The sequence below is a fragment of the Choloepus didactylus genome, chromosome 2 (genome assembly GCF_015220235.1).
Source record: "Choloepus didactylus isolate mChoDid1 chromosome 2, mChoDid1.pri, whole genome shotgun sequence".
Taxonomy (NCBI): Eukaryota; Metazoa; Chordata; class Mammalia; order Pilosa; family Megalonychidae; genus Choloepus; species Choloepus didactylus.
Window position 1 is genome coordinate 244,843,286 of NC_051308.1, and position 26,208 is coordinate 244,869,493.

The 26,208-nt window shown below is 51.7% G+C and overlaps 1 protein-coding gene across 3 annotated transcripts in view; it reads right to left on the reverse strand.

Annotated features, from left to right (window-relative positions):
• Window positions 1-1,604: 1,604 nt before the first annotated feature.
• Window positions 1,605-26,208, reverse strand: part of AJAP1 (adherens junctions associated protein 1) — a 142,020-nt gene continuing 117,416 nt past the window's right edge. For all 3 annotated transcript variants that reach the window (XM_037828690.1, XM_037828688.1, XM_037828689.1), the window contains exons 3-6: window positions 21,775-21,862; window positions 19,262-19,504; window positions 17,314-17,444; window positions 1,605-10,872 (exon numbers count right to left, since the gene is read on the reverse strand). In XM_037828690.1, the coding sequence (XP_037684618.1) occupies window positions 17,372-17,444; window positions 19,262-19,504; window positions 21,775-21,862 (404 nt within the window). In that variant the 3' untranslated portion in view covers window positions 1,605-10,872; window positions 17,314-17,371. The remainder of the gene's footprint in view (window positions 10,873-17,313; window positions 17,445-19,261; window positions 19,505-21,774; window positions 21,863-26,208) is intronic.

A 26,208-nucleotide genomic window follows, 5' to 3' on the forward strand; every position in this document is an offset into this window, starting at 1 on the left:
CCACGTGTGATTGCCCATTGATTCCAGTGGGGCAAGGGCTGGGGGTGGGGCAGAGGTCCACCTGCTCTCCCGAGATAATTAGGGAAAACCGTGCTCTGGGTTTGTAAGTAACATTTTCCACCCTGCTTTCTATCCTTGGCACTTCTGCGTCTTTGAATGTGTCTTCCCTTTAGGAAAAGACAGCAGAGATCTCACTTATCAGCTCCCCAGAACTTTGCAGTAGTGCTGTTTCCTCATGAGCAGTTCACCTCTTTGGAGCTGATGTCACCGTTCCTCCTTGGCAGTGGCCTCACTTAAGGAAGAGGGACCAGACAACAGAGCAGGAGGGCAATCGTGGGATGGAGACATTTCTGGGGGTGGGTGAGGCCATCTCCCCACATCACAGTGGACAGAGTCTGGCATATTAGGTGAGGTGCTGAGCTCAGCTGGGTTCCCCAGTCCTTGGCTAGGGGCCCTGACACAAGCTGTGTGCCCTCTTTGTGCCCTGGTGTCCCATCTGCCAAGAGGGACAGTGGATGATGCATATGTCTTTGTTTAGATATGTTCAGGTAATTCCAGAAATGTGAAAATATGTCAGACAAGGAAAAAGGTGCAAGAGCAGATGTGCGAGAGAACCTGGGGCTGGGTAGTGTGGCTTCCCTATCACCCTTGCTTTCCTAGACTGAGCCTTAAAGCCAAGCCGCCCACGGGTTGGAAAACCTCAGCCACTGATGCGAGCTATTCACCATTAAATAGATGAGACTCTGAGCAAAACCCGAGCCTCCCACTGGAGACGGAGTTAAGCCCAGCTACTCCTCACGGTTCAGGTCAGGGTTCTCCACCACAGCACAGTGGATGCTTGGGGTTGACTGGTTGTCTTGGGGCTGTCCTGGGCACTGCAGGATGTTTAGCAGCATCCCTGGCCTCTACCCACTAGATGTCTGTAGCAGGTGCCTCCTCCTCACTCAGAAGCAGCAATCAAAAATGTGCTCAGACATTGCCAGGGGTCCCCTGGGGGACAAGCTCACCTCGGCTTGGGAGCACTGGGCGAGAGGCGGTGAGTACTTTGGTTACATGATTAGCCTGATCTGAGCCCATCTGGAAGAAATACTTTATCCATCTTCCCGGTCAATATTGTGAAGCTTCTAAGTGTCCCCCTGGCTCCGGGAGTGGGGACCCCTTGGAACTTCATGTCTTGGGTGCAGGAACACACACTATTATAAACTTTGGGTCAGTCTGTGCCCCCAGGGGAAGGTTTCCTCTGCAGGAATCTCGGTGGACATTAGTTGGACTGTCCACCAAAGAGCCACGAGAACTAGCCCCCCCACACCAATTCTTGCGGGCTCAGGTAATGGGTACAATGTTGCCGAACCTTCCCAGTCGGCCCAAATGCAGTTGCATTCAAACCCAGGGCCAAAACCAGACACCTGGAAACATTTTTTAAGTTGTTTAACTGGGTGAAGCACTGGTTTGAAAATCATGGGGATCCCAGAGGAAACAGCTTAGAATCTGTGAACTGTGACACAAAAATGTGAATATCCATATTTTTAGACTAGGTCTCTGATAATATTGTCAATTAATTAGTAAATAACATTTTTTTAAAAAAAAGTCCCTTTGAGGTCATGTCCTGAACTCATGGCAATGCTTTTCTTTTTTTATATTATGTTTTTGTTTTTTTTTAATAGCAACATCAGAGTACTAAATATACACAAGAGAATTGATATAGGTGTTGCATTTACAAGGTTTCCAAATACATAGCTTTGAAATACAGAAACAATTTAAAAAAATCTGGAACAAAAGCTCACCTGTACGAATTCACACCCAGCCACCTGCCTTCCCTCCCACCCCCAACCTAAAATAGTGTGTCATTGCTGTTTACTAACATGATTATGATGCGCATTTAAAGAAAACACAACATTAAACGACAGTAGTTTAACTCGTTCAAGAAGTTGATATATAAATAAGTCTATAGAGACATCTGTGGTATAGATAGATGCATAACACAAGAACAGAGAAGCTTTCATTTCTCTTGAAAAATAACAAGTGCTCATGTAAAAGTATAAATAAACAGTTAACAGTTTATTGTATCAGAAAATAATTTAGGGAAATCAAAATAAACCCAAGTTTGCTATACATGAGTAAGGGAAAAAAATAAAGTTCTTAAACATTCAACTTAAAACCTGTGAAAAATAGGCCATGTGATCATGGCTATTTAATTTCTTGTCTCATGGATTTGGCTTCACTTTTGGCGAGTTTCAGTTTCCACTGGTGAGCTGGGGAGGGGTGAGAGAAGAAACGGGCTCCAACTTTAAACATATGTGATGAGATCCAGTGAATTCAAGTGTTATTCCGATGAGTGGAAGGACTGAAATGGGAATGGACCCCGGTTTCAAGTATATCTTTTGTTTCTCAGACCTGTGACTCTCCTACAGATGCCCCACATGAAAAATCCAGCCAATAATCTGGCTGTTTCTCTGAGCGTTTTGTTTATCCCACCCCATTGCCCAAATCTGCTCAACGGTCAATACTTGTCAAAAAAAAACATCCAAACAGTCAGTCATCGCCTTTTCCCCCTAATCATAGAGACATTCTAAATGATCAACACAAGCTTAGTCAATGACAAGTGAAACTGATACAGATGTATTCAAAAGCCACTTGGACTTCCTTTTTATAAAACATACACTGGAGCCAGATTTGCCAAGACAGATCCCTGTGGAGTTACCCTTCTTGTTTAGCATTTAATGAACAGCTCCCACCAAATTAAGAAATGCAGGGCTTCAGATGTTTCTTTTCTGTTTCGTTCTTGGGATTTTCCAAATGTTTTCCAGGAAACATTTATTTCTTTTGAAAAAAATTTCAAAGGCTTTAAAAATATTATCAATGCATGGCATGAAAAAAGCCATTCATCTCCCTTCAATGTCCAATTTAACACATTCGAGGAGACACGTCCTTAATAGCCCACGTGTAGAGTGATTGAATTCTGATTTTTAGTCCCATTAATTGCTTGTTGATCTATATATTAATGGTAAATAAAGTAAACTTTATCAACAAAGTCATTGAAGTCTCTGGTTGTGGCTGTTCTGCTTTCATTTAAAAAAATTTAACTGAGTGGTAAGCTTGCCCTGGGCTCCAGCACTGCCATCGTGTGTCTCTCAGGGAAGGTAAGAGAAAGGAACGATCCCACCAGGGCTGCCAGAAGAGGAGGAAATTTAAAACAAAAAGAAAAAAAACCCCCAAACTCTCTTGTTTTTTAAGAAAACAATTATCCCGAGCCCTAAATTGGTCAAATGTTTTCTGAAAATCTCCATGTTTCCTTCTGAAACTTCTCAAGTTCCCACCCCTCCCTTTCACCCCTACTAGTGGTTTTTGCCACGGACCATTCTCTCCTCTTGTCACACTGAGCAGCGAGCCACGGGCCACTCTCCGAAAAGTGCACTGAGCCTCAAGTCACTCCGTGTCACCTCAGGTTGGGAATTAATCTTTAAGGGTGAAATTGACGGTCAGCTGACTGAGAACTAACTTTGCCAGAGTCTTCTACATCCTTATGGCTTCCGAGGAAGTGACCCCAATGCAACAAAACGTAAAACAAAACATCTACATATCATGACGATTAAATCCCAGTGCCCTGTCTTCAAGGCTCTGTATCTGTGGGAAAAGTTGTGCTTGTATGTGGAAGAGAAAGCACCTTAGAAAATCCTTACCAGCACTTTCTGGGGTCTTTTCTACTGGCTGTAAACTCCAGACAAAGCAGACACATTGCTTTGAAGACATAAGTTGTAGGCAGTCACATGACTCGACATTCAAAGTCCATATGCGTAAGAGAGAAATAAAACGGGGGGGAGTCCCCAACTGGGAAGAGAGTTTGGAGGCACAAGGAGAAAGAATGTTTCTTCTGGCTGGCAGTGGCTGCCACGTTACAAAAACCCTGACTTGCTATCATGCCCTTAGGGGGCTTCCAGTAGCCTAAGACATCAGCAGGACTGCTATGGGGAGCAAAACCCCTCTCTCTTCAACTCCCAACTAGTCACAGTGGGTTTGAAATGTCCCATTTGGTTTGGGATGACCGAGTAGCGGAGGAGGATGGGATGGTTTTGTTAAGAAATAGGATAGTGAGCAGGGGTTGGTACAATGGTGCTTGCCCTGCGTGATGATGAGGTGGGATGCTCGGAGGGCCCTCCATCCTAGATTCTTAGTGGCTACACCTCTACATGGTACACAAGGGTGCCAAAATATCTAACTTAAGACTGCATAGTGTTCTTGCTTCTCCCGTGGCCATAACTACCTTCGACTCCCTGGAAGCAGTCATTTGTCAAATTCAGTAAGACTAGTGTCATCTGACAGTTTGCAAACCTGAAAGCTATAAACATCCACACTAAAGACTTTTATTGGAGAATTTCAGAAATCTAATAATGGCAAAAGCTAACAGGTGTGATCAGCTGGGTTATGTCCACATAAGAATGAAGTTTCTAGGAGTTATTTAGCATTGAAAATATTTGGGGGTTAAAAATAACAGAGAAGCTCGGTCACACATTGCTGTCTTATACATGGAAATCCAGGTCTCTGGAGGATTCTATCTTGAGAAGAGATCACCTGGGACAAAATTCATTAAATTTTATAAAAGAAAATTCCATACATTCAGATGCTTTTTGTCCCCATGGCTTCCACACATTACTCAGCAAATATTATACTACAAGAGTCAAGATGTTGGCAAGAGTTAATTCAGCCCCATGGGGGTGACTTAGCTGCTCTCTTGGTTATTATATTTGCCTGTTTAATTTAATACTATCCACGGTACATGTGTGTTGCATTCCAACCAAGAAATAACACAACCTCCCTTGCAAACATGGTAGCTTATATAGTCACCGTCCCCTTCCCCCACTACTCACTAGTGCTTTAAACTAGCCCCATCTTAAGTGCTTATAAACCCACGCATCCCAGATGAGTAAGTTGGACCAGTTTATGTCACACCTCTTAAGCTGAAGCTGTTCTATAGATGACTTAGATTTATGAGTTCATTCAAAACTACTCTCTCTATTCTATCTGTGATGACTCCTGGAACATTTAGCAGAGAATCCATCAAGTAGGAAATGCAATGGAGCTGCTGGAAGGATTTACTTTAGAACTCCAACTCCCAAGTAGACATAAATAATATGTTGTAACCGAGTTGACCGTTCTCTTTGGTTGTCTCTGCGATTGGGTGTGGGCTGTGCAGTTACAGCTGTGGAGGGTAGACTGATGGCTGATGTGTCTGGGGGTTCAAACAGTGAAGCCCCCACCGTCACCCACACCCCACTGCCATCATGCACCAATGCCTTAAAGAGCCCATGGCAGGTGCCACACCTCTTTACTCTGATATATTATATTCTGGAGGCCATTTGTCTACAGCTTTCTGCAGCCCATGTGTTATATATATTATAACAAAGTGCAATGTTATAATGGAGTGGGGAAGGGGTGCTGGTGCACATCTGAGTCTGGCTTTCTCTGCTCTGGTGGGACCATATTGTCACCAGCATGGAGGGCAAGGCCACCCCTCTGACAAAGTGCAAATGTCACCACTGACCCTTCGGCATAAAAGGAGAATGTGCACGGACTTAAATTTCCTAGCTAGGATTGCCTGGTCACATGGTGTCCTATTTGAACTGGGAAGATGGGCTGCTGAGTGTTGGCCAGGCTGAGATCGTTCCAGAGCCATCTGAGGTCAGAGGTGTTTCATTCTCTCTCTTGGGTGTTGGGGATGGTAAGAAAGACAGGAAGTCTCTGCCTACACCTCTGTTTACCCACCACTTCACCCAACTGCCAACTCTAGACCCAGAAATGCAAACCTGTGCATAAGCATGCTTCACACTTTTTGGAAGGAAGGACTGGCAGCATATTTCAAAATGTCAAGCAGTCATTGATGACTTTGCAGGGAGCTGTACGAATAATGCTCTGTGTAACTAATGCAGATCTTGGCTCCGAGTGGGTGAAGAACAAATTCTTCTTCCCAGCCAGAAGCACATCAATGTAAAATAAGTTGGGAAAGATAATCAAAGATTCTCAGATGGTGAGAATTTGGCTCATTTATGTGGGCTGTGCTACTTACACTGGTTCAAAACAAACAAACAAAACCCAGAATGGCATAGCAAAATGACAGACTACACTCAAGTAACCACTCCAAAATTTCATGAATCATGGCACGCTTTGGAATAAGTGCTTGCTTAAAGGCAGATGTTGTTTAGGAAGTGTGCCGCGAAGTGTGATTCGTGCTGCGTGTGAACTTCGGGACAGGCTGCTGCCTTTCCTGGCCAGGAGGGCTCAGTCTCCTTGGGGGTCCTGAGCCCCGTGGGTTATGTCCCCCTCTGTCTCCCCGTCCTCCTTGAGACCTGGCTGACCTGATGGTGACGTGGCGCTATGGATGGCGAGGGCACCAGGGTCCAAGGCAGAACTCAAGGCGGGGGGGGGGGGGCAAGGGCTACTTCCCTCCTCTTGGCCCCACCTTTCCGCTTCTCTGGAAAGATTCTACCCATCAGCACGATGGAGGGGTTTGGTGGGGAGCCAGGAAGAGCAGTTTGTAATGAATGAGAAATCTTCCACTTGACGCTGCCCCATATTTTTACCCAGGAGCTAGGAGTAAGGCTTTCTCGCTACCCCGAATCCCAGAGCAGTCCTTGGTGAATAAGTGATTTCCCAATAGGAAATGGTGGCAGGGCTCAGAGAAACAGAACACTCCCCCTCTCTCTCCCATCACTTCCTCCACTGTCTTCCTACCATTAACCCTCTCTCTGGAGATTATTTTGTTTGCCTCTGAGTTAATTATCTGCACCCTTCCACATAGCACAAAACACAGGCAAAGACAAGCCTAGGCCCACCTTGCTTCCAGCCATACTGCCAGCAGGGTGGACATTCAGCAAGTCTTGGTCGGACCAGTGGATGGTGAATGATCAGCCAGTTACAGCAGGCTGGGAAGAATTGTTTCTCTCGTAACTGCACGTGTGTCTTCTCAAGGAACTCACGGGTCATAAGAAGAAGGGCTCTGGAAACTGGAAGCATTCAGGAGTGTCAGTTCCTCTCCCCATTGCTGACTTGAGGGCTGGCTCTGGGGAGGAGAGGTGGAAAGACAGCGCAGGGAAGGGTGGTGGCCACCTCGAGACTCCCTGAGGATGGAAGATGATGTGGACCAAGGAAGGGTGCGTAGGGAGGCCATCGGGAAAGGAGCCGTGGAAGACCCAGCTTGGGTGAGAAGGGGCTGAAGGTCAGCCCTGGTTCCTCACTTGTCTTCAAGACACTGGGGTCAGCTCAGCTACTTGAATTGTAGACGGTACTGGACCATCTGGATGATGAAGAAAAAGCAATGGAATATTCCATGTGGGCAAGAGAGTCAAGACAGAGACTGGACAAGGGGAAAGGGGCCAATTCTCTGATGTGCTCATTTTGTCATAAGACCGACATGACTGGACACTCAAGAATAAAACCCCTGATAACCAAACACTGCAAGGAGGTCCAGCCTGATGCTGAAACGTGGTTTGTTAAAGAGCAATCTATTTTTGAGAAGAAACGTTGAGTTTAAGATTGCAAGATCGTGGTTGTCTGTACTGCTTTCCTGGTGGTCAAATTTGGAGAGATGGTGGGGTTTACTGATGAGTCCAGTTTCCACAGGGGTCTGAGATGCATGTCTAGGAGTTGCAGGCAGCTCGAGAAGCCCACCCAAACTCAGGACCCGGGAGACCAGGAACACTTGGGAGAAAACATGCCTCTCTAGGTGGCCTCTTTCTCCTTTCGATCTGCACACTCACAAGCTTCTAGCACAAGCAGTGTCACTACACGTTCACACCACGCATGAGAAGGTGGAGTCGGAAGGAAGATCCATGGGCACAAGGCCTGGCCTGGCCTGGACACTGGCCAGAAGCTGATGCCAGTGGGAAACGATGACCCTGCGACAACAGAGAGAGAGGCTACCCCAACGCCATGCCCAGTTGTTTTGAGAGGTTTGAATCTAAGGCCGCTGAAGGGGTAAGACGGGGGCTGACAACAATTTGGGGACCTTACAAAACATATCACTCTTCCTTCAAATACCTTCCCTGAGGGAAAAAAGAAATCTAAAGCAACAGTAAAGGACCCGGCCCTGGGGTCTGGGAAGATGTCGTCTTTGCTACAGAAAACTGGGGGAGTTGCTAACAGATGGTGAAATCCAGAGGCCAAGCCGAAAAGAGAGAACAGCAGGTGACCCACGGCATGACCCCAGGCAGGCGGGCCTGGCCAAGCTCATCAGACACGGATATGTGAGTTGTCCAGGGCTGCGTGCACATGGCTGTAGTCTACACAGATGCCGCTGTGGGCAGGGCTGCCTTCTATGCATCAGTCATGCTCATTTAGCATCTCCTCTTAAGCAGATGATGCTGCCCGTTGCGGTGTGCGGCAACCATTTAAAGCATGTGATGGAAAACTTCTGCACACACTCCTACGATCTTTACGAATGGGGCATTTGTTTCAACAGATGCAGGATTTGCACAGCTGGCTCACCTGGTGGGCGGCACGTGCCTGATCTCCAGCCCTGCCCCGTGTGTGCTCCTCTGTGGTATCGTGTCAAGCTTCCTTCAAAGGTTAGGCATCTTGTGGAGCTCTGGAAAGAGTTCAGGATGACCCGACTGCAATTCCACTGCGGAGCGGGATTTGAGGGGTCACCAGGCACTGGGCACAGCCTCGTGGGGCAGCCTGGGCTCCAACCTCCACCACAGAAGGAGTGGGCTCCCCTACCATAGCCTCCTTCTGGCTGGGTTCCCTCTGGCGCACAGGATGTCAAGGATGGGGGCAGCGGCCCTGACCCACGCCGACAGCCCTGAGCCCACCTTGGGTCAGGAAGGCCCCGAGGCCGACCCTCAGCAGGAAGGTGCCTGGAGGGCAATGGACGGAGGTGGTGGGTGCAGGGCAGAGCGGTGCACAGCCAGGGCGATGGGGGCATCCCAGGAACCTGTCGATGACCAAGTGCCAGTGGTGGGTGATTGCATCATCTCAATGTGTGGCAAAGCTTTGGGGGAAAACAAAAACAAACAAAAACCCAAATAACAAAAAAGACTTTCCTCCATCCAAGAGCAGCAGATCTTAACTCTATTGTGTTACAAAAACAGATTTTCCCCCTCCACTGCTGTGTCTTTACTTTCACATATTTCAGGAGGTATAAAAGTGAACTTCTGAAGAACATTTCAAGTTGTTTTGGAGGGAGATGGAGGCCAATTGAAGAATCGGAAGGTCACTGGCCCAGCCGGGAAGTGGGGTGGAAGGTCAGCTGTCAGCGTGATCTTGGGCCCCTCCGTGGTGGCAGTTCACGTACTGACTCCTGCACCTGCTGCTGCCAAGGTGCACACGGGTCATCGTAGGAGGAACTTTCTTCGGAGACACAGCTGGCCTTCTGTAAACCAGGAAGAGCCTGGGGCCTCACCGAGAGCCCCCGGGAGGCTCTACTAAGATGTGGGTCAGGAGGGAGCCGTCCCCCCTCGAGCAGGGCAGCATTTTTGTGTCTGGGACTGTCTATAGCAAGTCTCCAGCCTGGGACCCCTATTTCCACCAGGAAGTGTTACAGTAGGATTCTTGGGACAAAACCCAAATGTCAACCAATGGGAGTTGACAAGAGAGCAGCGTTTTTGCCACCAACTCCGTAAGGATCGAAAGTCATCCTTGGGCCGAAGGAAGAGCAAAACAAGCAACAACAGAGGGAAAGAAACAAAGAACATTCTAGAACACTGCTCAAGTGAGAACCACCTGGGTATTTGCCCACAGAACTATTTTTCATTTCTGGACAAACTAGAACCCTCATACATTTCTGCTTTCTGCCCTCACATATGCACACACATGTATGAGGACATATTCTTTTAATTTTGGAACTGGAAAACTTCTTTAATTTAGTCTATGTTCACATAACACAAAGATGTTTGAGAATCCTCCCAAGCTTACTCTCAGGTTCATTTACAAGCAGCCAGCTACAACTATGTGCACGTGGCCATTAGGTAGCATCTTTGAACAATTAAATGAAAAAGAAAAATGATAGTATCTATATATTTATATATATAAAACCATGACATTCTCAATTCTGTCCCAAGTCAATTAATCATGTCTGGTGTCACTCACCAAATGTCTAGCCAACGGAGGCTGTGCCCCTTTCGGGCCTCGTGCTCTGGGTCAAAGCTGTTCACCGGGACGGGTGGTGATGATGCTCACCTGTGGAACCACATTTCCAATAGATGCAGATGTGTGCATGTGTGTGTGTGTGTGTGTGTGCAAGTGTGTGTGTGTGAGATGAGCTGGCAAAGTAGAAAACTCCGTTCATACTAAGCATGTTAAAGAAATCAGCTTTTGTAACGGCTAACACATTTTTTTTTAAAAAAGGAACATTTAAGATCTTCAAAAATTGCTACGGTACAAAAAAAGTGCGTGTGTGTGTCCGTGTGTATTTATATATTTATATATGTATATTAACCGCACTAGTGACGCTACGCGACGAGATTCCCACCCGTTTTCTGTAAGATTTCCCACATGTGATTCTCTTGGCGTTGGCTTTGTCACCAAGCCTTTTGGGTCAGTCCATGGCACATAATGGTATTATTGGCACAGGCTCAGACTCGTTGTACAAATCCAAGTTTCCAGAAGTTTCCTCCTGTCCTTTTCGCTTGGTCTCCTTTCCCCTCTGTCTCTCCGGTCCCTTGCTTGTGTTTCTTCTTTCCGTTCTCCAAAGAAAACTCTGGGAGAATGCAGTCACTCATAGGCATGGGCATTTTTATAAAAATATATTTGGCCTATAGCGTCCTGCTCTGTGAGTCCCCCATGGGGAAACAGAAGTGGGAGTAGGTGCAGGGACCCTCCCCCTGATATATTTTAGTTTTAGGTTTTGTATTATTTTTTTACAGGTTCACCAACGGGATCCTGTGAGGAAAGAAAACAAGAGATTAAATGGCAGCAGGTCAAGGGCTCGGGAAGGTAAGGGGGGTCAGAGTTTCTGCTTTATAAGCCCCAGTCTTCCTCCTTCTCGGCTAACAGATGCCAAAGAGCCCAGAGGAATGAGGAGAATTTTACCGGAACTAGTCCCAGAACCGGTACAGGTGCTAGGCATTCCCGGGGCGGGAAGTTAGACCAACTCTTGTGTTGATAACTGTCTTCCCAACTGGGGACGAGACCCTTCCTGCCGAACCACGCGTGGGCCTGGGTCTCCAAGGCCAGACCACCCCTCCGTAACGCACAAGGCGGCGCTGCACCCCAGCGTGCACCCCCACCCCATCTGCTGGACCGCACCCTCTCCTGCTCGGCCCATTCCCTCTGGAGCGCCCTGAGGGGTGAGTGGCTCCCTGCCCCGTTGCCTGTCTGGGGGGAGAAACTGGCCCCCTCAGTCCTGGGAGGATCGGAGGCTCAGTGAAGCTCGGACTCAGGAGCCATCCGTGGAATGCATCAGAAAATCCACCTCCTGCAGCTCCCGAGAAATGATCTTGACGAAGAGGGAAAGGAGGAGTTGAAGAGGCACACAGGCCAGGCCAGGCCAGGGGGCTGCACCCATGGCTTCCGCAGCTGGAGAAGCAGCAGATGGCTCTCCCCCGCCTGTGTGTGCACGTTGGACTATGGGGAACCCAACTTCTTCCTGGGCGTCCTCGGAGGGTGGAGAGCTTTGGTTGTCCACGGCGGGGCCAGGGAGCTGCAGTACAAGGCAGCCCGGCCTGGGGGCATTTTTGCTCAAAGCTGCATCCAATTTTCAGGGAAGAGGTTTGGGTCCGTCTGCTGTCACTCAGGGCTCCCCGAGCACCCCCAGGACTGCAGGAAATTTGGACCCTCAAAAATAAAAAGGATGGAGGTCATTGCACCTTCTTCTATGCAAATGATACAGATTAGAATGTGAGAGCGAGAAACCTGAAGATCCCAAAATGGAAGTGGGAAAACCCCTCAGCTGGACAGCTGGCACTTCACCCGGCTCCCAGACGCAGCGGGCAGACTCGTTGCAGCAGGATCGCCTCGGATGGTTCCAGAAATACAGATTCCTGGGCTGGCCTTGGAGACCCAGACTCAGGGCCCTGCCCAAGCATGTGGGTTTTTAGAAGCCCCCTGCAGCAGCTCTCCTCAGTGGACTAAGGTGGGGGCTCGTTCTCCTGAATCAACCACGCCTGGCCTGGAGGGTCCTCCTGGAGATGGGGCTGCAGGGATCCAGGTTCACCGACAGCCGCAGAGCTGACTGTGTCCCGGGAGCCAGGGCAGAGCCGCCGGCAAGAGCTGTGTCTTCGTCATCCTTGCCGAGAGCCTGTGCATGGAAACGTCCATTCGGTCTGGGGTGGGCGTGGGTGCCCGTTTCTTCCTGAGATCCCCCACTCCATCCCCCAGAGCAGAGGTGGGGCCCCTGTCGTCCCCGTCCCTGCCTCCCAGCTCCAAAAGACACCTGCTGGGGGCACCTAAGAGGCTTCACACGGACTGTGCATTCGCCCACGGGGTGCTGGACGTTGCCCCGTGTAAGGAGCCGGATGCTGCCAGGACACCGAGGAACCCCACTCCGTTAGAACGTCCCCGAATGTGCCCCGCATCCCTCCACATTTCTAGGATTTTTTTAATTTAAAAAAAAAAAGCAAGCAAAACAGAGAAAAATGCCCCCTCCCCTTTAAAACTTTTTCAAAAGTTAAAAATGAGAAATGTGCTCCTGAAGGCTGGTCCTGGGGCCAGACGGTCTCCGCTGATGCCATGGACCCTGCTCTCTGGTGTCACTGGTAACACTCACGGAGGGGCCCGGGGTCTTCCGTCATCTGCCCAGCAGGTGCTGCTTCCAGCCCACGATCTCAACTTCAAACCAGCAGCTCCAGGGACAGGCAGCCGGGAGACGAGCCCCGGCTAGAGGCTGTGTCCCCTCCTTCCCTCCAGCCAGCGCACCTCCAGGGGACGGTCCCACCTGAACGTCTTCAGTGCTTTGTGCCCCAACCCAGTTTCCTCCAGACCCGTCCCCTGCCTGCCGTCCACCGTGGCTGTCCCTGCCTTCCAGGTGGCACCTGGACTCCAAATTGCAACCTCTGTCGTCTCGGGGCTGTCCCCTCGCCGTGTACCCGGCTGGGAGCTCCCCCTGCCCTGGACCCGCTCCCTGGCTTCTTCCCGGCCTCCAAGTTTCAGATGAAACGGTCACTCCCTGGAGCGGCCCCCGGGGCCTGCACCTTCTTAAATGCCCCTGCTGTGTTGTGTCTGTCTGATGGTTGGCCCTGTCCTATTACTTCGTAGGTACTTGCTTCTGTTGGTGCACGTGTCCAGTCCATATCACCCTGTGAGCCCAGCCGCTGCTGGAGGACAGGGGTCAGGTCACCCTAGGACAGCGAATCAAGGTCAGACGAAGTGCAGACAAAAGGCGCATGGGGAAGTGGGCGACATGTCTGCAGCCCCAAAACGGCCTCCATGGGACGCTTGCGGGTGGAGCTAAAGGGGAGCCCCACAGCCTGAGAGCTGTTCCAAACCTACGGGCACCTGTCTCCCACTGGTGTCTCCAGATGACCAGGAGAGCTCCAGGCTTGCACCAAGAATGCCCATTCCAGGAGCAGTGCTGACCTCTTGCAGAGGGTCGCTGGGTCCCCTGTGAGGGGGCTCCTCAAGGACAGCCGGGTTCCAGGGCTGTCCGCAGTCGTCTTTCTGGCAAGCACTAAGTCCTTGCCAACGCCCTGCTGCCTGGATCTCATCTTGTGGGGCAGTGCTGGGAATTCTCTGTTCCCAAGACACAGCGCATGAGCCTCTGCACTCGGCACTGACCGTGGGGTAGGCCCGGGGCCTGCAGAGCCCAGAAAACAGCATGGGCGAAGTCGTCCATGCCGTTAGATGGTGCAGTGCAATGTCTGGCAGAAAGGAAGCTGGTGTTGCAAAGAAACTGGTGAGATGGGGAGCTGGGACGACATTAGATTTTGGAGCAAACGAGTGCCCTCTGCTGCCTGGGAGCCGGTGCAAGCGTCTGGAGACTGATGGGGGGTTCTGGTGCTCGCCTGCCCCCCCTGGGCTTGCAGACCACACTGGGTTTAACGGTCAGTGTCTGCTTTTGCAAATCAAAGGAGCAGACCATAGGAATTTTTCCCGGGGAGCACAGTAGCTACCAATTAATTTCTACACACCCTGAAGCAGCTACTTTCCTACAAAGTTTTAGTTGGTGCTTTTTTTTTTTCCCTCCCCAGGGTTCAGCTTCTAGGAGGATCTGGAAGTTGCTTTGAAAAAGCATCCCTTTGAGTTACAAAAGGCTTGATATTCTATTAATGTATTTTTTAGAACAAAGTAGGAAGGCTCAGGTGCATTTCTTATTTTTTATTAGTTAGGTCTTCGAATGTGTTTTGGAAAATAATAATAATGCATGATTTATTTCTCACTTGCTTCCGATTCAAGAGCTTTTATTATTTTGTCAGCTCAGTTTGGAATGAAGCAGCCTTGGCAAATGAAAAGATCCAAAAACTAATGAGGTTTTCCGAAGTTTACCTGTTATATATGAAAAATGACAGGAATTAGCCCAAGAAGCAATGGCAGGCACGTGTCTGGGCTGCCTTCTTGAGCGGGGAAAGTGACCTCCATGTTGTTTTTGTCCCCAGCGAGGTGATGTGAGCAAGAACTGGCTCGACTCTAAGGGAAACGGGGTGCCCGTTGGGCGGGAGAGTCGCTGCCCATGAGCCACGGGCTCCCCGGAGAACCCGCTGAGCCGGAGTGCCGGATTCCGCCCCGGTTTGGGTCCCAAATGGCATATAAGGTCAGGCTGAGAAGACAAGGCCGTCTGATAACAAACTGCTATATCATCATTAAAAATGCATTTGGAGAGGCTTAACAGCTAGGCGAGAGATAAATATCTCCTCCAGCTCTTAAACCTTAATTAAATGTTTTAGTATTAATTGCTATTTATTTAAAGGACAATAAGTAACCTGGCAAAGCGGAGAGGTCTTTTTGGCAATTCTCTGCTGGACGCTCATGTCCGGGCATTAATTGAGAGAATCAGGGGCCCCCTAGAATCCAAATGCTTTCATCCCGGAAAGTGATAAATGGCCGGCCTGATGCGTGGCGACGATGGAATCTTTAAGCATTTATCAAGGACTAACAAGCCTGTTTGCATAGCCCTGCTGTTCTGCGTCGAAGGGCAAAAGGCAACGGCCACTGCTCTGTGCGATAATTCGTGCTGGTGACAGCTCAAGGCGAGCGCACGGTGGGTGGGTGGAGCCCACGGCCGGGCTCAGAGGGACCCATGGGGGGTGCCTGCCTGGCTGCCCCACCCAGGAGTGGGAGATGGGAGCCCCCCACCCCAGACGCTTGTGGGGTCTTCAGGCCCCGTGCTGCTGGAAGGGGAGAACTGGGCAGATGAGGTGGGAGAGATTTTCTGGAGCAGAGAATCAAACAGAAGCATTTTTTCTTTTTCTTCCAATTTGATTTTGTTTTCAGGTCAATGCTGTGCCCTCCCCACAATGTCAGTGTGAAGGAGGAGCCCCTGGGTGTGGACTTGCAGTGCTCACCCTCTGCACATTCCCTGCCCCAGGAAGCACATTTAGTTGGAATGCCCCGTCTCCTGCCACCCCACGCTCCGCCCACTCGAGGCTGGGCCTGGGGTGGAAGGGGGACTGGACGGTGTGACTGGGGCATCGCGAGGGGATGGTCGAGAGATGCCACTGCCTCGTGCGTGGGTATCATCAGCTCCACATTCACTAAGAGGCTGATCTCAGGCATGTCATCCATGCTTCCTGAGTCTCGGTTTCCTCATCTGTAAAATGGGGATGTTTAGAAGACTGAATAAGTCATTCTGGGTGAAGAGAACTATGCACAGTCCTGGCCGGGTGCCCCACTGAGCTGCCATTTGAATGTCCTTGTTGGGCCACCTGGAGTAGAAGGTGTGCCCACCTCCAGGCCGGTGGGCCCAGAGCTCCTGGAGGACAGAGGTGCTGGCGGCCACTCGGGAAACTCCACCAGGATGACCGGAGCCCCTGCAGCTACCAAACAAGCTCCCCGCTGCCAGCTTGGCTGGAACCCAAAGGGAGCTGTGTCGGGAGCCTTACCGCCTCGGGTCCCACTGAGTCAGACAGGGGCACAGGTGCTGGCAGACGTGCCACGCCCAGTGCAAGGGCCCCTGGACGGGTTCAGGAAAGACGGCGTCCCACCTGCCTGGCACACCCAGACTCCACAAAACCCTCCTTCCGTGACCGTTTCCCTTCTAATCTAATTGCATGGCTTTGCCTGTTGGCTGAGCATCACGCTGAGCGGGTCATTCTGGCTTTGGGACAGGGAGGGAGGCTGGAAATTTGATTTGGACCAAACACACAATTCATTAGTGCTGGGATTAGAGAATGACCCATTAATTCCTACTTCTGAGAGCAGCTGGTTTCTTCCGGCTCCACCCGAGCACCCCAAGCTGAGCCGCACTGGGGGGCGGTTCGGGCACCACCCCAGAAGGCACCTTCCTGCCACCGACACTGATGCGTCCCATCCAGTCCCCCATGTCAGGAGCCAAACATAAGAAAAAATACATATACATGTATCATTTTCAAATATTGATATCCCATCCTAGAAAGCGAGTTCCCTGTTCATGGAAGGGATCCGACGTCATGTTTGGAAGGAATATCTGGGTGGGGGGGGTGGAGAGACTACCTCTGTAGTTGACCAAAATGAGAAAAATGCAAATCCCAAAAAATCTAGCGTCAAAAAGAAAAGCACCCCCTTTGCATTGCATGTAGTGTTCAGTCATGGGGGCGAAAAGCACCTTCCACAGCAGCCTGAGTGCTCAGAAGACTCAGCACAGAAGAAAGCAATTTAGAGTTCGCATTGAAGTTCATATCACTGAAAGAAAACCAAATGTTCTTATCCAGCAGAGCATGGAAAATTCATCCTGTTTTGGTACCAGTCCTTGGCTTCAAATTAGTAGATGTCTCAACTCTACACTTTCTTTCATTCTCATTTTCTTCCTTATCTCTTATTTTTATATTTCACCATTGTATTTTAATTCTGCTTTGAGCCCTCCTCCGTGGCCCCTGCCCTCCGGTTGCTGCCCCCATCTCTTCCTGTTGAGGGGAATGAGAACTGTAATTGCAGGTTTCCAGAAATGGTTTTCCTTGCCACGCACATTGTGCTTGTAGTGGTCTTCCTTTAGGGATCGGAAAGACGCTGACAAAAGGGTCAAAATGCAGAATCAGGGTGTGGGGGGGATTTATTATTCCCAACAGGTGGGACCGAGGGGGCATTTTCTAACATATACAACAAAAGGACCCAGTGGTTGGCATTCAGAAAGATACTTCCCTTGGCCATCCTCCTGCGAGGCCTGGAAGGTTCCAGGTATCCCAGAGTGGAAACAGGGGTGGGGAAGGTGAGGAAACGGGGGAAAAAAATCAATGTCCAAAGAGAGATACATACCATGAAACAGACAGAAGGCATCTGCCCTGCCCCAGGAGGTAAGAAAGACTTCGGCCAGTCAGCAGGAGATCTCAAACCATTTCTCAGACACAAAGGCCACGGGAATAAGATGGCGGTCAGAAGAAGAGGGTCTGCAGTGAGCAGAAAAATGGGCTTGTGTGTGCTGGTACGTGACACACAACAAGCCAGCCGGGTCAGGCCTGCTGCGGAAAACTGGCTTCTTGAGGAGTAAAGAATTCCAGAGGGCAATGCTCTCCTTGCGCCCACTGGCCCTCGGGCAGGAAGGGGCCGTCTCCCCTCCCCTGTGGACAGAGAGGGTCCCGCTGGCTAACGCCTCCCTCCCAGCCCTCGGAGGCCTCGGGGGGCACCAAGGGACCAGGCCTACGTGGAAATTGGTGAGGACACTGGAAGGCTGGCACCTGGCTCAGTTGTGTGATTCCTGGATTTTAGTTCTGGAATTTTCTGGACAAGCCTGGAGCCCTCAGAAGGCAAAGATTTGATGTACTTTACTGAACATTATGGAGTGGGTAGAGCCTGGCTCGTAAAATGGCTTGCCCATATTTTGTCAAATTTGGGACCAAGCTAGCCATTTCCCAAGGCTGGTGAGATCCAACAGAGCATTACCTCAGGACAGGCGGCAAGAACCCTTTCCAGCCAGTGTTTCCACGCCAGGGCATTAGCTCTCCAGCGGTGCCAAGCCCAGACTTGGACAGGGCACCTCACACAGTATGGGGACAGAGAATGGACCACGAGGAGACAGAAACAACCCGTTGACAGCCCACCCAAGCCCCTGCCCCCCAAAGGCCCAAGCACCGATTGGCCGGGATTCACCTCCAAACCTACACACATAGCCATGACATGGTTTGAAAACCTTTTTTGCCCATTCTTTGTGAACTCGGCCTTCTGGAAGGCTGGCATGCAGCAAACAAGCTCCCCAAATGTGTAGCGTGAAATAAGGCTGTTCAGAACAACAGCTACGAGGACTTCTGCAGAGAAGGGAATGTTCCATACAGGGGATGTTGTGGACTCCAGCACAGGGATCCCAACGAGAGAAGGTGCAGCAGAAAGACATTTAAGGAATGTCCACATGTCTCCCCGGTGGGACAATGACACGTTAGTTAGGGGAACCTACAGCTGGTCCAGCAGCCCTCACTCGCCAGGCACCTGCATTCCCTAACTCCAAACAAATGAGAAGCAAGCAGGACCCCAAACTATCTCCCCCTGTGCTCCCTCACCCATTTCCAGAAACCTCGGGAAGCTTCACCCAGCAGCTAATCCTGAGGTCAAAGGGGCCCTTCACGACATCCTGATGTCTTGCTCTTTTTTCCCTAAAAATTCAAAGTTGTTGCAGATTTTTTTTTTTAATTTACAGAATGATGCATGAGTACATGCTCACTTTAAAAAACAGCCTATTGATATTTTAATTTAATTCTGGGTAAACTTTCAGAAGCTGACTCCAGAGTTTCTTCAGCATTCCAAGGGATGGTATGATGGGCATGTCCTCTTTGAGGGATGACACATGAATAATAAAGGAGAGCATTTAACTAGAGATGTCTGGTCCAGGGGTCTCATTGGTATTTGGCATTTTTGATAGATTTGCCACCGGCATTTTATTGGCGGGGTTAGGGATACCGGCTCAGGAAGAGACCGATGCTACATTGTTGCTCTTTGGAAGACCAGCAGGTGCCAACCTGGCACGTGGACCCGGGTCATGGTGAGAGCTCAGACTCCACAGCGTGGCACCGAGTGCTGGTGCCCGCGTTCCATCCATGGTCCAACTTGCGGGATCTGGAAGTGTGTTCTGTCTGCTGCATCCCTACTCTTGCTTTCCCAGGTGAGCTGGCAGGTGACTTCAACAGGCCCCCAGCCCAGCCCCTCCGTGCCCCGGGCCCTGCCTCTGCTACTTCCCAGGGCTCTGGGGTTTCAGGGCGGGGAGGACAGAGCTTACCGGTTCCCATTGAATGTGGACTTGTACTCTCCCGTCGGGAGCAGTGTCTCGTCGGTGTACACGGGCACGGAGGCCCGGACACACTCGTGCGAACACTGGAGCGACTCGTTGTACGCCGTGAAGATGTCCAGGCTGCTGGGCACGCGGGCGGGCGTGAAGTCCGTCAGGTTCTGGCAGCTCTCCTCCTGCTGGTTGATCTTCCGCTGGTGGCTGTTCCTGCGCGTGCTCCCGCTTTGGGCACAGCTGGGAGAGAGAGAGGCCAGGTGGGGCTGAGCAGAGGCTGGGACCCTCTCGCCCAGCTTCAGTGCTTCAACGTGGAGCCTCCATTTCTGGGCCTTATGAGACCTCATTTAATATTAAATGGTAATCCCCAGCCTCTTCAGAAAGATCAACCATAATCAAGCAATCAGCCTTTTTTTAAAAAAAAAAATTGAATTTTAAATGTGGGCCATTATTGCAGGGAGAATTAGGAGATGAGCAGGTGAGCTGTCACTGGAGACCTCGGGCTTGTTTGCGCAAAAGATGTCAGCCGGACGACGGTGCTGACTCAGTATCCCCACGGACCCCTCAAAGGGGTGAAACCTGAAACAGGTATTGCACGCCGCACTGGCGTAGGGTGCTCAGGGGCCTCCGAGAGCAGGTCGGAGTGGCTTGTTGGTTCATTTTACAAGGGACGATGGAGAGCCAGGAAGCTGGGACACCCTTATCCTCAGCCCCTCCAGCTGGAGATGAGCCGGGACCCCCCTCATCCCAGACAGGGTGTATTTAGAGACCCCTCCTCCATGCCCCATGGAGATTGGCCTTGTGCCCCCGTCCTCTGGACCCCAGCGGCTTCCAGACCCCATTTGGTGGGGCCCCGCCCTCATCCATCAAGGAGTTTGACAAGGAAGAAACCGGCAATCCCCTGGATGCCACTTCTTCTGGCTTCATGAGAGAGGAGAGTGTGGGGCCCACCCTCACGTCCCAACACAGCAGGGCCTGGAGCAGGGGCTCCCCGGGAAACTCCTCTGCAGCTTCCTCCCCTCTGGGCCCCAGTTCCCTTCCCGTCTCCTCCCCTTGACACTCAGAGCTGCAGGGGATGAGGGGGCAGCAAGGGGGAGCTGGGTTCAAGCGCCCGGCTCCCTGTGTCCTGCTTGCTGCCCGCTGTGGCCTTCCCAGGGGAAGGGCTCAAGATTCCTGGAGCAAGGGCCCAGCCCCAAGAATGAAGGCGTGAAGATGGAAGCAAAAGCCAAGGGGTCCCAAATCCCAATCCACTGAACAAGCTTTCTGCAGAGGACGCTCAAGGTGACAGGAGCCCCCGAGCCCCGGCTGGCTGCCCTCCCCTCGCCAGGCTGCTCGCCTCTGCTGCAAACCCAAATGCACTGGAAAGCCAAGGGAAAGGCGAGCCCAGGCAGCACAGCGACAAGTTGGCCGCCTCCCTGGGGGGACGAGGCTTGGCCTTCATCGGTGGGGCAAGGCTCCCGGTGCCTGGACTTCCCTGCCGCACACCCACCACTGAGGGGCCCGAAACCCCTTCTCCGGCCGGGCCCTGCCTAGGAGGCCCTGCTGCATCCAGGGTTGCCAGCTATCCAGTGTGCTCGGGGCCTCACGGTTCGGTGTGAGGTTTGTTGTTGGTTGGTGCTGCCCCATCCCCGGACCCAGCCAGGTGGTTTGTCTCCCCAAGTCCCTGAGGCTAGATTTCCCCGCATGTCTGTGCGTGTCCCTGTTATCTGGAGCTCAGGTGATGTTTCCCGTCAGTGCTCTGATTTCTCACTGCTCCCTGGAGGCAGCGGGGGGTCACTGGGTAGATTACCCTGCAAGGGAGCGTGGGCTTTGATGCGCAGAGGAAACGCGCTTGCTGGAGGAGTAATGGTGCAGACGGAGGCCCCCAGGGCGCCCTGTGAGCAGCGGGGTAACCCAGCAGTCCCCTCATTTTCCCAGGGGTGCATCAAGTCCAAACACCCAGCACGGCCAGCCTCAAAGTAGGCCAATTTCCAGGAGGAAATGGGCGAAGGCAGGACGCCTGGGGCAAGGCATGACCTATTTCAGCAACACGGAGAGGCTGCGGGAGGAAGGAGGATGCGAAGGAGGCCAGCGCGGCGCGGGCGCCAGAAGGCAGCGAGGGGCGGGCGCGCGTCCGGCTCCGGCTGCCGGGGGCAGAGCGCCGTCCCTGCCTTTCTAGGGACAACCAAGAGAAAAGGAAAAATAAAATAAAATAAAAAGGAGCACCCGCTGGGTGGGCAGCATGCAAAGGTGCCCTTGGATCAAAGGATTTGGAAACAGGAGCCGCTGCTGCCTGGGGAGCTGGGATGACGGCGTTCTGCAGGGAAGGCCCCAGCGCCGAGGCCACGTCCAGAGGGCACCCCGGGGCGCCGGGCTGCAGGAGCCGCGCGGAATCCTCCTGCCGCATCAGGAGAGGCTTTGCCGCCACCCGGGGCCTGGGTCAGATGTGAGAAGTGGGGGCTGTTCTGTGTGTGCTTCCCTGGGGACCCCCCAGAACCCCCGTTCCAGGCTGGGGGGCCGAGGCTCCTTACCAGTTTTTTAAGACAAGGGTTGTGATCAGGGCGGCGATGACCATGACGAGGGAGACGGTGATGGTGACGATCTGATGGACAGCCAGACCTGCGGAGAGGGGGACAGAGCGGGCGTGAGTCACAGTCACAGTCAGGAGCGGAGAGGAGCTGGCCGGCTCGCTTGGTCAGGAAGGACAGGCCCAGCCCTTACGGGGCGCCCCGGGCGGGCGAATGGCAAGTGCAGGCAGGTGCCCCCACACAGGGCCCAGGAAGCAAGGCTCCAGCTCTGTCTCCTTCCCGCTGCCCTCTCAGCCTCAGCCGCAGCCTGCAGTGTCCTTCCATGCCACTGCCCAGCTGCCACCTGCACCTCAGCCTGTGGGACGCCTCCTTCATCTCCACCCAGCCCGGCCGGCTCCTCGGCTCCTTGATCCCGGACTCATGAGCAGCGGGCAGCTGGCCTGCGAGAGGAGTGGGATTCAGCCGGACCAGGAGGAGCCAGGACAGCCCAGGGCTTGTGGGGAAGGAAGGGAAGGGATCATGCTGGCCGCTGCCCTTGCAGACCCCTGGGAGATCCCGGGGGAGCATCTGCCCCTGCTGAGGGTCCTTCCAGAAGTTCACTGCCGAGGAAGCTCCAACGAATAAAAGGCCCCAGCCCAGCGGATGACAAGTCCCCGAGTCCCAGAGGATGGTTTGCAGTCTGCCCTCCGTGCCCCCTCCCCAGCCCAAATGGGGGAGGGGTGCAAGGAAGCTGACAGAGTAGGGACAGCAGGACAGGTCACTCCAGAGGTGGGCCTGTCAGATATCCGGCTGGGACTGTCTCCTGACCCTGAATGCAGAGCAGGACGGAATGCTCTCCCCGCCCTCCTTGTGTGTCCATCTGTCCCACCATGGCTCCCACCAGCCACAGACACAGGGCCACCTAGTGGGGCAGCAGGAGGCAGGAGTGGCACCAGCCACCATCTGAGGTCCCCGCCCTGGGCTACGCTCCTTCCTGAGTATCCCCTACCTGACAATATCGGTCGGTCAAGGCCACCTGGAAGGCCAGCTCTGGCCTTGTCCTCCTGCTCAGCCAGAGCCAGATGTGCTGCACAAGCAGAGGCAGCGCGGGAGGTTTGCTGAGCCCCCGTGGCAGTGCTGACCCCACCGATGTGCGGCTTTCACCTGAGACGTTTGACTACCTGACCTGTCCTCCTTGCATCCTGATACCTCAATCTTCACGTCCATTTTGCAGAGACTCATCTCCTATAGGTTGAATTGTGGCCCCTCAAAAGATACATTCAAGCCCTAATGTCCATCCCGTGAAGGTGACCTTATCTGGAAATAGGATCTTTGCAGATGGAGTAGGGTAAGACAAGGGCCCTAAATCCAACGTGACCAGTGTCCTTAGACGGAGAGGAGGCCAGACACTGGGAGAGAAGCCACATGACGATGGAGGCAGAGATCCGAGTGATGCATCTCAAGCTATAGGCCGAGGATGGCGGGGGGACGCTAGAAGCTGGAAGAGGCTGGAAGGAGCCTCCCCTGCAGGTCTCGGGGAGCACGGCCCGGCCAACACCTTGATTCTGGACATCGGACCTCCAGAACCGTGACAATCATTGTCTACTCTTCTCAGCCCCCAGCTTGTGGAATTCTGCAGAGGCAGCTCGAGGAAGCTGAGACAGCCCTCAGCACATCTGGTGGACCCGGTGGACCACCAGTCTGCCTAACTCCTGGAGGTTCCCGGGAGAGCACGATGCATGTGTCCCGGTGGGGTGGGGGGAGGGCAGGCTGCATAATGGAAAGATCTTTCTGGCAGCCTCCCAAGGACACAGACTTGCAAACAGATGTTACCTCTCTACTGAATATTACCCTCATAGGGGAAATTGTTAATAAATTATTAAAAGTTGGCATGACCGGGAAACGAGCTTTCTCTCCCTATTTCCCTTCCTTTAAGGGCTATTGCTGTTTGCCACAAGGGCTCCAGTCCTGAGCTTTCAGGACAAGCACTCCTAGCAAAACAGCAGAGAAGCACATGGGCTTCCCATCATTCTTTCTTTCCAGCGATTCCAGAACCACTGACTGAGCAGCTGCTGTGTGCTAACCAGTGCCCATGGTGACCAGTGTAGCCATGGTGCTGTCTTCAGGGAACACCTGCTCTGGTGCCATATTTTAAAGCGGCAGAATTGACAGCTGGTTCTGTTAAGGACATCCAAACACCTGGGCCCAATGTGTGGCACCTGCTGTGAACTGCCGAGAGAGTCTGCCTTCCCCTGTGGGACTGCCAAATCAGTTTGCCTTTGGGCCTCACCCACGCAACTGAATGCAGTCCCACCCATAATGGAATGCCCACCAGCCTCAGTAACCTCTCCCTATGCAGTAGGTTCTTGGAGACCCTACTCAGACCCTCATGGCAGAACAAGGTTGAAAAGGATATCCGCCTCAATAGATAACCATGGAGGGGTATGTACCTGCTCCAGCTTTCCTTGGCCTTGACCTGCATACTTTCTCTGGCCAGTCAAGAGGCAGCCAGACTGCCATGATGAATATGGTCATGCCTGTGTCTGTTTCCCATGATGATGGTGGTGGTGGTGATGAGGATAGTGATGGTGATGATGATGGTGATTATGATGATGGTGGTAGTGATGATGATGGTAATGGTGATGATAGTGGTGGTGGTGAAGATGGCAATAATGGTGGTGATGGTGGTGGTGGTGATGATCATATTGGTAGTGTTGATAATGATGGTAATGATGGTGGTGATGTGGTGAAGATGGTGATGATGGTGATGATAGTGATGATGGTGAGGGTGATGATGGTGATGATAGTGGTGGTGATGATGTTAGTGATGATAGTGATGGTGGTAGTGATGATGATGGTGATGGTTATGATAGTGGTGGTGGTGATGATGGCAATAATGGTGGTGATGGTGGTGGTGATGATATTGGTGGTGATGATAATGATGGTAATGGTGGTGATGTGGTGAAGGTGGTGATGGTGATGATAGTGATGATGGTGATAATGTTGGTGATGATGGTGGTGGTTATGATGATGATATTGGTGGTGATGATAATGAAGGTAATGATGCTGGTGATGTGGTGATGATGGTGATGATGGTGGTGATGATGATAGTGATGATGGTGGTGATGTGGTGAAGGTGATGATGGTGATGATGATAGTGATGATGGTGAGGGTGATGGTGGTGATGATGTTAGTGATGATGGTGATGATAATGAGATGGTGGTGATGTGGTGAAGGTGGTGATGGTGATGATGGTGATGATGATAGTGATGATGGTAAGGGTGAAGATGGTGATGATCATGGTGGTGATAATGATAGTGATGATGGTGATGATAATGTGATGGTGGTGATGTGGTGAAGGTGGTGATGGTGATGATGGTGATGATGATAGTGATGATGGTGAGGGTGATGATGGTGATGTCATGGTGGTGATAATGATAGTGATGATGGTAATGATAATGTGATGGTGGTGATGTGGTGAAGGCAGTGATGGTGGTGGTTACAACGGTGATGCTGATGGTGAGAATGATGGTGATCCTGGAACATGCTCAGTAAGTGGTAATGATCATCAGCCACTGGCTGAGCACTTGACGTGCATTATCCTACTTATTCCTGACAACAACTCTAAAAGGAGATACTGTCGTCACTAACTGTGGAAGAGAAAACTGTATCTGGGAAGGTTTGTGTCAATGCCTTGGGTCACACAGGATCTGCTGGCTCTGAAGCCCACACTAAGAGCAAGTGAAGATATGATTTCCCTTCTGAGCCCAGACTTGGTTCACCTGTGTATTGGCTTTGCCCTCACTGACTCACTCCTTCTGAGACTTGGTTCACCTGTGTATTGGCTTTGCCCTCACTGACTCACTCCTTCTGAAGCAGCATCTGGCACCTTTCCCCTTTGTGTTACAGGGAAGGAATTAGGTTCTAACATCTCAGGGGGAGGTGTCAGTGCTCCACCCCCACCTCCACCTCCACCTCCACCTCCGAGGAGTGGTCTGGGCCCATGCAAGAGGCTCCCAGGCAGCCCCTCACAAGTCACACCACAGACACCATGGCATGAACTGAATTATTTCCTGGGCTAAATCTGCCATTTTCTAGGCCAATCTTGGCAAACTCAATCCCTACAGAGACTCCGGGTGGTGAAGAGAGCACAGCGAGCTTGGAGACACTAGCAGGGAGCTGTGGGGACAGCTTCAACCAGAGGGGCCAGGTCTCAGCTCATGTCTCTGAGAAATACCTTACAAAGGAAAAGCCACTTACCATCTACTCTCCAAACTCTACAGGGCCAGAGGAGCCCCAGGGGACCGCAGGATTTTGGCTTCTCATCTTGTTACTAAGGGAACAGTTCTGTTGACTTGAATATCTGCATCAACTAAAGTCTTGGAAGGGAAGAGTCTTGTGGCCAATTGTCTCTTACATGTTTAATTCCCTTTTATTCCCCCTGCCAGTGAGTATGGG